The sequence below is a fragment of the Mytilus californianus genome, unplaced genomic scaffold (genome assembly GCF_021869535.1).
Source record: "Mytilus californianus isolate M0D057914Y unplaced genomic scaffold, xbMytCali1.0.p SCAF_11, whole genome shotgun sequence".
Classification (NCBI taxonomy): Eukaryota; Metazoa; Mollusca; class Bivalvia; order Mytilida; family Mytilidae; genus Mytilus; species Mytilus californianus.
This window is the reverse complement of record NW_026262593.1, coordinates 33588132-33600562: the sequence shown is the minus strand read 5'-3', so window position 1 is coordinate 33600562 and position 12431 is coordinate 33588132. Positions and strand designations below refer to the sequence as shown.

Sequence of the window (12431 nt, the reverse complement as noted above, 5' to 3'; positions counted from 1 at the left end):
TAGGCCGCTAGTCTAAATACCACATGTGAAGATAGTCGGTAAGATAAATTCGTTACACGGTGTGCTAGTGACCTAATACGATATATATGGGGTCAGTAAATTCCATATGGGGATTCGAGCTTCGCTGTCACCCCCTATGGAGTTTACTGACCCCATATATATCGTATTAGGTCACTAACACACCATGTAACTAATAATATAAGGTTCAGATATCAAACTGACAAATATTAACATTGGAAACGATCAGAATGGATTAATTTCCTTACGGAATGAGGAAAATTTTATCGAATGCTTCAGTAACATATGAAAACTACTATATAGATAAAAAAAATAAAGAATATGTATTTCTTTAATCACAAAAGAAAGTTAGTGTGCTTAAATTTCCACATAATGTTGGAAAATAATAGAAAATGTCTTTATGTTGAATTATTTTAGCGAATTCATAAAAATGTAAATAATGAGTTATCACACAGTCATTTCGTTCTCATCAGATATATTGGTCAGCTGCATCTTGATCTCGGCTGTGCTTTGAATCTTTTTCCATTCATTAAGGAATATAACTATACATATGATTGCATCAGCCAAAGACATGATGAAACTCAACCACATGACATAGAATGACCAACCATAACTACAATCTACTGACACGTCTTCTCTCTTTAAATCTGCAACTTTCTGCATTTCTCTCTGTATGTTAGCAATGTAAATTACCATGCCAACCACAACAAAAAGTGCTACAACAAGAAAGAAATTTAATGAATATAATGAGTTGAATTGAAGGTGGTTAATATATTGAATTGAAGGTGGTAAATATAATGAGTTTCTGAAACTGAGTGACCAGAATATTTTACCAAATACATATATTTTCTATTTTTATGATATAAGGAGTGACTATTTATGGAACTTTCTAGTTTATACAAGGTTGAGTACCAAATAGTATTGCAAGATCATAGTTGACATTGTACGAGTATAATAGCTTCCATGTTTTAGATTTTCGATTGCATAGTTGCTAAGACACTCGCTCAGGCAAAATTCACCTTAGATCATTTTGGATATTCTTTTAATATCCCTTTTTGTTATATATCTCCTAGCGTTTCTCCGTGATTATATATTCCTGGCCTTTAAATATTTGGATTTAAGCGTTCCTGATGAAGGAAAATCTAGAAAAGCGCTTCAGACGCCCAAAATTTGTAAAGTGTTATTTTCATACATTTCCAAATGTATATACAGATCCTTGTTTTTCAGAAAATATGATTATAAAGATGATTAATCCATTAAAGCGCTTATTCGAACGCAGTAAATCAAATTGCGTAATTTCTTTAACCGGTTTCAAAAACCTTTTCCGACCGACCTTGTTTAATGTATATATATATACACATATGTGCACATAATAACCTTTATATTAATCCTACCTGTTAATATGTAACTAATGCTTGCCACCACTGTTACCCTAAACCATTTGATATTTCCCATCACGTTAAATATCCCAGAATCAATGAGTAAAACGAGAGCTGTGAGAAACATTGGAGACGCTTCTCTCTGTGATTCTGTAAATACGATATTCATTCGTAAAAATAAATTTTAAGTTTGCTAAATTAATACAAATTTTTGTTGGTATTTTCATTCTATCATACCATTGAAACAAAACACGATGAAATGATACAATAACTTGTGTAGCGACCACATTTGGCTGACTAATAATAAGTTACGTACTATGAACGTAAAAAAGCATACCGTCGCTGAGCTTCCAAAATGTAGTAAATAACAAATTTTTCAAAAAAATAAATCTCACAAACAGGCTTTGAAAATTTGGTTGAAATGCATGCTTCCAAAAAGTCGTAAGTGAACCTGAATATTTTTGCGAATGACAGTGAAATAAAAACTATGACGTTTCTTATTTTAACAGAAATAAAGAAATGTATAAGTGTTTGATTTCTTAAGCCTTTATACAACACTTTTCAATTTACATACAACAAACTGTACAAGCAATTGAGATTGGCAATTTTGTCACAAGTCTTATTTCAAATGTTCTGATTGGTCTAACTGTATGCTATTTCGGAGTATCAAAGATTGCCCTCCGCCAAGACGATTTGTGTGAAAAAGTAATTTTAGCCAAAAAAGTCATGTACGACATTTTGGAAGCCTAGCGACTATACGTTAATTTATTGCATATAAAACAGTTATCAATGCTTGCGGATGAACCATATTGTCTTTTTTCTTCAACTTAAGGTATTTGATTGCCCCTTGCTGTTTTCTGACTCTTTTTTTTTGATAGACTCGTTTTGCACATTCCTTATTTATACATTGTCCAAACTATGTAAATTAGTTTTAAGTTGAATATTCGTCTTTTAGTTTTGTAGACAGATGTTTGTCTTTTCTTCGTTTTTTGTTGTTTGTCATGGTTTTGTCAGTCTCTTTGATTTACGAGTTTTGATTCTATCTTTGGTGGTTTCCGCCTTTTTTTTTATTTTGATTATCTTCGATAGAAATTATCATTTTAATATTGTTGTATGTTTTGAGATAATTTTATGTTGATACTTGTAGATATGTTTTTATGCCGCTTGCTATTTTCAAATGCATAACAGAATAATGAACATTGATATTTGGATGAGATTTGTAAATCTTTTCACTAACCAGCAATTGAAATGGCAACTTCCTGGCGTTCTATTTTCGGTATCTTGTAATCCAAATTCTCACAAAAGGTGAATTCTGAAACAAAAACATATTTAAATCCTATTTATGATTTAAAGGAATTATATAAATTAACGCATCTGCTGATATGTTTTGCTTCTTTTGCCCAAATTATTACTCAACGGTAAGTCATACTGAAAATGAAAGTAATGATGACTACACATACATGTAAGATGATTCTAAGATTGACAATATATATAAAAGGTGTATAGTATACGTTCATGAAACAGCATCCAAATAACACACAAAACAGAAAAGACATGTAGAGGTCAGGCACTTGAACGTGTGGCGGGGTCAAGCTATTTATTTTACAATATCAATCCTCCCCTGTTGAAATGATTTTACAATATCAATCCTCCCCTGTTGAAATGATTTTACAATATCAATCCTCCCCTGTTGAAATGATTTTACTATATCAATCCTCCCGGGTTGAAATGATTTTACAGTATCAATCCTCCCCTGTTGAAATGATATACTGGCTAGGTAAGAATTGAAAATAAATAATCTTGCCATAGACAGGATGAAAATGAATATTCTGTCTAACAAAATGCAGGAAATGATAATGCACAAAATCGAAAATAAAAAATCCATAAATAATAACACTGAAAACTTCAGACTTAGCAACACGAATCGAATGTAACAATAAACCGGGAAATAGGTTATTTAATTTATAAGGAAATGTTAGCAGTTCCTGCTGATCTAGTGGTTATGTCAACTATCTCTCTTTAACTCAAGTTAGATTCAAACAAATTTGGTTTTATGTTGTCTCAAAGTCTAAACTTCCTGCAAAGTTGATGACTTGTGACGGGTCTTTGAACAATAACTGAGACTTAACTTAAATGACAGTTTTATTGTCAGCATGCGCTCGATATTTAAAACTATTTTCGTATTTATATATTCTTTTTTTCTTTTTGTCATTGCATATATGTTTTGGTTATCGTTTTGGCTTCTTGTGAACGTTTTGGTTATATTTGTCTTGAATAAAAACAATGTTTGATTGGCTTTTGTTTAGTCTGTTCGTCTCTTTTCTTTTTATCGTAGGTTTGTGTGTCCTTATTTGACTTATACTGTTTTCATTGTGTTGTTTGTCTTGACTTGTGATCGTTTCTAGTTTTTTTGCCATTACATTGTCAGTTTAATTTTGACTAATCAGTTTGAATATCCCTTTATTATCTTTCACCTCTCTTTTGTAGGTCACGTCTTATTTTTGCACACACGGTATTTTTTCTTTTTTTGTTCCTCTTGTTATAATTGTTAAATGTTATTAAAAGCAGAACAGGTGAAATAAAGATCTTCATGATGTTCTTGACTTTGCGATGAGGCTGTTTGCATACGAAACAAACATTTATGGTGCTGTACCTGTTTACCTCATAGTTGAAGAAATTACTTGAAACTTTCAAAATAAACAACAACTACTAAGCTCATTGCTCTGTTGCACTCTAAAGGCTGACTTGTTTACAGGAAAATGGTCATCCATGTACTTCACCTGTCCGGCAGTGAAACCCTTGATAAACTGGTGTGTTCTTTTAAATGTGCGGGATTTATAAATATGAAGCCACCTCCGGTAAAATAGGGAAGTTAAACCCGATGCCTCGTGTTTGATGGATGCCATGCTCTCTGCGCGTTAAATAGATATAAGAAGATGTGATTTGAGTGCCAATGAGACAACTTTCCACCCAAATCACAATGTAAAAGTAAACCATTATAGGTCAAAGTATGGCCTTCAACACGGAGCCTTGGCTCACTCCGAACAGCAAGCTATAAAGGGCCCTAAAATGACTAGTGTAAACCCATTCAAACAGGAAAACCAACGGTCTAATCTATATAAAAAACGAGAAACACTTATGAACCACATCAACAAACGAAAACCACTGAACATCAGGTTCCTGACTTAGGATAGGTGCAAACAAATGCAGCGGGTTTAAACGTCTTAATAGGCGCCAACCTTCACCCTTCCTGAAACAATAGTGTAAGATCACAACATAGAAAGACACACTATAAAATATCAATTGAAATGGCTTAAAACCCATTTAACAACTCTTTGGGGGTCCATAGGTAGCTTCTTGCAGAGCAAAATGTCTGCTCTTTTCAAACATACAATCAATTTCAAGTGGCAGCCCAAATTATCCACCCATCATCCTAGTTAATCTATATTGCTTAACCAACAAATTATACTTATTGTTAACTTTCCCTCTTTTTGAATATGCATGAAGTATTTGCCACTGAACATTAAGCAAGTAACAACCAAGTCTTTCCCCTTTGATATAGCTGTTTATTTTCTGATATTTCAAGAGACTGTTGAATCTCATACATCGACATAAATATACATCAGTTGACTGTAGCTGTTTAATTATACACAAGGTTTACTAGTTATAGGACAAAACCAGATATAAACAACGATACTATAATAGAACTACAAACCCATGGCAACTGAACAAAATCGCCATAATCCGATCACAAGAGAAACTTCGAATTTGTCAGGAAAAGTTAAAAAAAAGTTTTCCATTTCTTCATCCATTTCTTCATATTCAATGGTGTCGTATGTTATAAAATACTTAAGTGGAAGTTCCTCCGTTACATACAACCAGTAGTTTGTAGATATTGAAACTATAGTAGTTAATAATGCCAATCCACCTAATGTAAAAGCTGCACACACTAAAATACAGGATTTGTTAAACCGATCCATCCCAGCGACGTTCAAAACTTTTTAACTAGTTTGGAATTTAAGCATCAGGGTGTTATACTTTTTCATCAGCATATGTAAGTCTTTTCGGCGAAAGAAGTATAAGATTTAACTGAAGTAATTGTTTCAACACTTCATCTGTATTCACAAACTTAACTTCAATGATATATATATTCCTTTTTGGGAATCAATTAAGAGAAACAACCAAAGATTTGCCATGAACACCAAATTCTTTTACAAAAGGGAAGAAAATAAAAATCAAACTAGATATAAAATGCTTACAGTATCAATCGTTTTAATTATACATCATGGATTCGAGTTCTTCTTGATTCATTCCAGTCAGTCTCGTTGTATTGGCTATCTACATAGAAATAAGAAGATGTGGTATGAGTGCCAATGAGACAACTATCCATCCAAGTCACAATGTGTAAAAAGTAAACAATTATAGGTCCAAGTACGGCCTTCAACACGGCGCCTTGGCTCACACCGAACACCAAGCTATAAAGGGCCCCAAAAAAGACTAGTATAAAACAATTCAAACAGGAAAACCAACGGTCTAATCTATATAAAAAACGAGAAACGAGAAACACTTATGAACCACACCAACAAACGACAACCACTGAACAACATGCACACATACGAATTGGCAATTCTTTAAAAATAAATTTGTAAAAATGAAAGGTTGTATTTCTGTCTTATTAGCGTATAACCCTACATCTCGTTTTACTCTGATTTCAATTAATTCGTAGCGAAATAAAATAATAGATCCTCGAAATTTGTAGCATTTAAATAATAGATTTGATTGTACAAGATTTACAAATAGAGGAATGATTAAAAGAAAACAACAATCTCTAAATTTCGAGCATCCGAAGCGATTTTCTGGATTTTGCCTTTTCAGGAACGCCCAAAGCAAAAAGGATGTAGAAATACGTAGAAAAGTTAAAAGATATATATCACCAAAAGCGACCTCAAAAGAATAGAAAATTCTTAGGCAGTTATATAAGTGTTAAATTGAAAACCAATATGCGTACCTCCAACTTTATTAATAAATTTTTTTATAGAAATTTCTTATAGAAAGATTACTTTCAATTTTATAGCTGTCTATAGAGGGTATTGACTGTTCGGTTTGTGTCTGTTTGATGTTATGCGCTAAGTGATTCTTGTGTATTTTGCTTCCGCAACTTTTGTAATTAAGCGTAACTGAAGAAAGTTATTCCAGAAACTTCCTAAATTAATTGACTGTTGTTTGCTCAATACTAAGTGGCAAATATCTTGCATATTCAGGATGAGAATAAATAATATCGATCCATTAGGTTAAACAGTAATGTGGATTTACCAGCAAGAAGGGCGGGAAATAAATTTGGGTTAGAAAAATAAGGGTATGTTGGATATATGAGCAAAATGTTTACTTTCAACAGACCATTTATAGATACCTCAAAAGTTGTTGTTAGAGTTCTTTAAACATTTCATTACATGAGGCATCGGATTTAACGGTTCCATTTCAAACCGATGTGGCTGCGGATACCGATCAGCATGCTGATGGATGGGAGAAGTACAGATTCCTTTATTTCTATTCCCCCAAACAAACTTCGGCGTTGATTAAGGGACTTGTGCCAGAGAAACAACATAAATTATCAAGTTAGGTACCGGACTTAACATACATAGGTAGAGTATACTGTATTTACGTGAAATATTGTAACTTTTAAGTTAGCTTGATTAGATATTTGGATGTTTAATTACCATTCTTTGTTTGATTTTGGATTGGTTTGATGTTATATTCGGAGAATGTCATAAAATGTCGAATTTCTACAAAATATATACATTAATTCGAAAGCCTTTCAACAAGCAAAATTAATGATGAACACTCTTTAAACATTAGAGCATAACTTTAAGTGCTCGTGAAATATCTTGTGTTCTACAAAGTAAAACATTAGGCATATATTCGTTATTCCAATGTTAACGTATGCAATTGATATGGCAATTCTTTAAAAATAAATTTGTAAAAATGAAAGGTTGTATTTCTGTCTTATTAGCGTATAACCCTACATCTCGTTTTACTCTGATTTCAATTAATTCGTAGCGAAATAAAATAATAGATCCTCGAAATTTGTAGCATTTAAATAATAGATTTGATTGTACAAGATTTACAAATAGAGGAATGATTAAAAGAAAACAACAATCTCTAAATTTCGAGCATCCGAAGCGATTTTCTGGATTTTGCCTTTTCAGGAACGCCCAAAGCAAAAAGGATGTAGAAATACGTAGAAAAGTTAAAAGATATATATCACCAAAAGCGACCTCAAAAGAATAGAAAATGAGTGGTGCTCAAAACAAACAAATGGAAGAGTAATATAACACAAATGGCACATAAATGGCGATTAACCATGGGTCATTTCTTATCAATATCAATTTTCTTTAGTTCTTTAGTATTTGGTGTACCTTAAGTTTTCTTTGGTTCTTATAACAATATTACAATTTGATAACTGTCTCCTTTTATTCAAGAAGATTCAAAGGCGATGTTCTGGATTTTAAGACACAGTTTGATACAAAAGCACCATGTATTACTTATCATTTTACAGTCAAAGTCATAACTGGGAAGTCAGTATCATGTTTAGATTACAGGTGAACGATACATGCTCCTTAAAGATTCTAGTTTTTAAAGATGATAGTCGTTCACAAGAATATAAAAAAAAAAGAAAGATATTACTTACTTTGTAAATAATTATTAAAGGTCATGATAAATTGCTTTGAATCTCAAAGCCTGAAGACCTCTGACAAATTAATTGAGGATCTTATTTGTTAGTTGCAAATTTACAATGTTATATTAAATTGATTTTCTTATTATGCAAAATAACATGCCCTTGTTAATCAACCTTACATGCAAGTGTATGCAAACATTTTCGTGTTTCCTGTTGTTTTCAAACACCAACAATTTGTACAATGCAGGAAAACAATTTTTTGACGCCTAGCCCAATGTTTGACACAAAAAAATATGCACACGTAAAGAGTATAAATATACGTGTATTAAAAGAGCTATACACATCTATACTTGCAATTGCATATCAAGCGATACCCAAAGAGATAAACTTATACCATGAATGTGTTCTGTCAAAAAGTTGTTGTTGTCGTATACATGGCTGCGGTATTAGTGGCCAGCTTAGTACAGGCCAGATACGTCGAACCTGGAGAGAAAGAAGGTTATGAAACTTAAACAATTGAAAAGTAAGTACTAGTATTTAATCTCGAAATTATTGTATCATGGTTCATATTGATAATTAGAACGTAGTTTAGAAAATGTATACAGGCAATAGACAAAGAAATAAACTTACATGTAAAAATATCAAATTAAAAAGTAGAGCATGCATTTTCATGCGAATTGATTATGCCTAATGTTAACAAAAGGCGTTTAAACTGTGATCTTAATCGGGGCGGGTATCGCAGTTAAGAATACTGTTACAATAACCTTCTTTTTTGTTGTTGTTTTGTTTTCATTACAAAGTACTAATATAGATCAATACGGGTTACATTCAAATAATGACGGATAGTTATGTTATTGCATACAAAGCACTTTATCTATATAAAAATATATTACTCCTTGTTTTAAGTTAAACTAACTACAAAAGTTGGTTTTCTTTGATAAGTTGAAATTTGTCTGATGTTTTAATGGACTTTTGTGCTCTTCAGTATCTGGTGTCCCTTTATATTTTCTTTAGTTTTTCTTATAAATTTACAATTTGATAACTGTCTCATGGATGTATATACAAATGTACATGTATCAAATGCATTCCTTTTATTTAATGCAAAATTAACTAACAAGCGTTATTATACTATATTGTAATAAACATGGGAGTTTTCGAAATAATTGGATAGATGAATAATATGATGCAGGAAATATAAATAGGAAGATACAAGGAGCATGCAAAAAATCATACATCGTAGAGAAAAAATTCCGACAGAATCAACAAAGGACGACAATACATAGAAATAATCAGCAAAAGATGCACAAATGATTGAGCAATTAAACACCGGTTTGAACCTAGGTGCTAGTGCACAATAAATAGTAAAAATAATGTTGTTCCTGCTCCGCCCATTGTCTTACTTTTGGTAAAATCCTATGATAACATAATTCTTTATTATATATGTTACCTTTGGTAAATAAATCAGCTTTTGTCACCAAAGAAGAATACCCACTATAAATGACTTAAATATACAAAACAAAATAAATAGATAAAATTAACATGAAATTATCATGAAATAAAGCGCAATGCTTATCCTGACTGTATTCTTGTGAGTATCAAAGTGCTTTCTACAGAGTTAACACGAAGACAACTATATTTCAGAATACAAGGGCACACCTTTGATTGTACCGATATAGTTTTAAAGTGTTTTTTTGACTTTCAAATATCCAGCTGTGGGATATTTTTCATTGCTTTTGGAATGTTGTTCAACGATTACTATCATCCAATTGGAATTATTGCTTTACCAAAGAATGATAGTTTTTGTACGAAAATTCAATCAAAGCATTGTGTAATTTGTACAGAAACTAAGATTTCAGTTTCAAAAGATGTTATGATATTTTGTTCTACTCATTTATTTTTCCACGTTTTAAGCCTGCAAATACATTATGCTTTTATTCCTACAATTATAGCATAGATGCAGTAAACTACTTGAATGAGTGACTATATCCATTCTTCAGTTTGTTTCACCTATTTCTACTCACTTATTTACTGAATAATTTTCTATTACAGATTTGAAATTGGTGTAAAGACAAAGTCTATGAGATGTAATGGAATATGGTGAACATTGGTAGCCTTAGTGGACTAGATTTTTTTTTATCTTATTTAGAAAATAAAAAACATTTTTAGTAACCATTGATTTGTTGTGAAATTACTTAATTTTTTTGTATACATATATAAGTTGATGTTAGGGTTAAGGTTTTTAATTCAATTTTGAATATAGTCCTAAACAAGAGGAAATTAGTTTTGTGTGTTTTAACGTTTGGATGAATAGGACATGATAAAGAAGAGGTAATATCAATAACGGATAGGTTGAATGAATGAAAAAGATAATGTGGTTGATCGCGACAATGGTGTAGGAGTAAAGTAAAAAAAAAAATCTACTCAATTTTAAGGCACAGCTGAATTATGAACGAAGTTTAAAAGGGTGACATAAGGGATTTTTATTTTTTAACGAGTCTATGTACACGTGTTTTATAAAACATATTAACCATTCAGTTATATAAAAGATTTTCATTTTTTTGTCCGAACATGATGATTAGATACGTAATATAAAGTCACGATATACCTTTATCTGACTTAAAATAACTGCTTTTGCAAGTTCCATAGGATAAGTACTGACACCGTTCCCTCTCTTGCTTTTTCTTATTTCGAGGTATTATTATTAATGCTAAAATGTCGAAGCAAAGAATAAGATTTAGAGTTGACCTGGATTAAATTTAATGATAAATCAACCCTACTAGTACGGTTAAATCGACAAATATAATACTGCATTATACAAGCATTATACCGGACAAATAATGCCTATGGCGGACAAATAATGCCTATGGCGGACAAATAATGCCTATGGCGGACAAATAATGCCTATGGCGGACAAATACCGATAATGTGCATTGCCCTCTGTCTCACTTATTTTTATCTGTTACATTGGTTTTCTTTCTTAAAATCAAATTGAATTTAAAAACAATGCACCGATTCAAGCATGTAATAATACTACTGCTTATAGACCATTATTAGTTAATAAAATGTGCTCCCAATAGAATCCGACATGTTTTCTCTCTTGAGAGCTTGAAACAACTTAAGGGTAGGAATTGAGGCTTGAAAAAAATACCGAAGGATAATCTCCATCCAACGTTCACTCTAGCCAAATCAATACTGTCACTTTAAACAATCATGTTTTAGTAAAGTTTGCTTTTTCAGTATAATACTAGGTAACTTAAGTTTAAATATCCCTTTGGCATCTTCTACGTCTTTAGGGGACCACTTAGATAGTTAACTTTTCAAAGCAAACAGAGGCAAAAAAATCATGAAGAATTACCCCATATTAACTTGTTACGATTTTGAACGAGACAATTGCACAATCGTTTGGTATGAAATTTCAGATAGATATTATTGTCTCATTTCCGCCGACCAAAGACGGAAATAATGCAGGCTTTAAAAATAAGAATGGTGTTTGGTTAGGTGTATGTTGCGTAGTCTATAGTTGTGTATGTGGTGTTTTGCAGACTGTAACATGATATTTTTTAATTAACTTAAAGACTAAGAATCATTGAATAAAGTTGTTCTTAAACTTGCTGTACCAGTATTGACTCAGGTATTAGCTGTATTAGCTGTATTAGCTGTTACAGTAGTGGGACAAAGTACCGAATAAAGAAAATAATAACGCTATATCCTATTTTGAAACGATTTTCTATTTAATTCCAACTGCAATGGGTTGGAATTAATCAGAGTAAGTCTGCATTGATGTAAATTTAAAATCACTGAATTAAAACAGTGCTTTCTTTGTCAAGTTTATTTCTTTAATTTACAAAATCAGAACTATAGTTATAGAGTGAACATGTACCTTGTCCAATTAAATTAAGCTGACACATGTATGTGTATATGGAACAATATTTCTCACTTCCAGGTTAACCATGACAACATTATTGACCTTAAATCATCAATTATAACTATCAAATTTGTATTTATATAATTCCTACTTCTTGTTGAGTTTTATGAGTTACTAAATGCAGATAAATGTCAGATAAAAAATAAAAAAATTACGCATTTCCTTTTTCGTTTATGATCCAGACTTTTGTCCAAAAAAAATATGTTAGTTTCAGAAAACAGATGTTTTAACACGACCCTTCAAACTGTTATATGTCATATTTTTATGTTCTAATAAAATGTGTCATAGATAATTTCATTTATAAACAGTAATTTCTAAAGTTGAACACAGTTCTTAAAAAGCAGACTGCAGAATGAATGACATTTTGCAAAATGCTCTTATAGTCATGTTGGTTGTGGCAATGTTGTGGACGTATGTTGTCCAAGCACAGGAA

At 31.7% G+C, this 12431-nt stretch overlaps 1 protein-coding gene across 1 annotated transcript; it reads right to left on the bottom strand.

Annotated features, from left to right (window-relative positions):
* Positions 1 to 331: 331 nt before the first annotated feature.
* Positions 332 to 5509, bottom strand: LOC127720975 (transmembrane protein 114-like). Its single transcript, XM_052227696.1, has 4 exons — positions 5113 to 5509; positions 2635 to 2709; positions 1413 to 1547; positions 332 to 734 (listed from the first exon to the last, which is right to left on the bottom strand). Exons 1-4 carry the CDS (start codon positions 5375 to 5377, stop codon positions 466 to 468), a joined length of 744 nt encoding a protein of 247 aa, XP_052083656.1. The 5' UTR covers positions 5378 to 5509; the 3' UTR covers positions 332 to 465.
* Between the last annotated feature and the right edge of the window lie 6922 nt (positions 5510 to 12431).

Bases quoted from the DNA above. Each gene is read 5' to 3' on its own strand.
- LOC127720975 (XM_052227696.1), bottom strand. From the start codon at position 5,377: ATGGATCGGTTTAACAAATCCTGTATTTTAGTGTGTGCAGCTTTTACA. The intron at 2,710-5,112 runs GTTTGTAGTTCT...TTTTTGTTTCAG, and splicing joins ATTTTGTTCAGTTGCCATGG to AATTCACCTTTTGTGAGAAT. The intron at 1,548-2,634 runs GTTAGTGAAAAG...TCGTATTTACAG, and splicing joins AGTTGCCATTTCAATTGCTG to AATCACAGAGAGAAGCGTCT.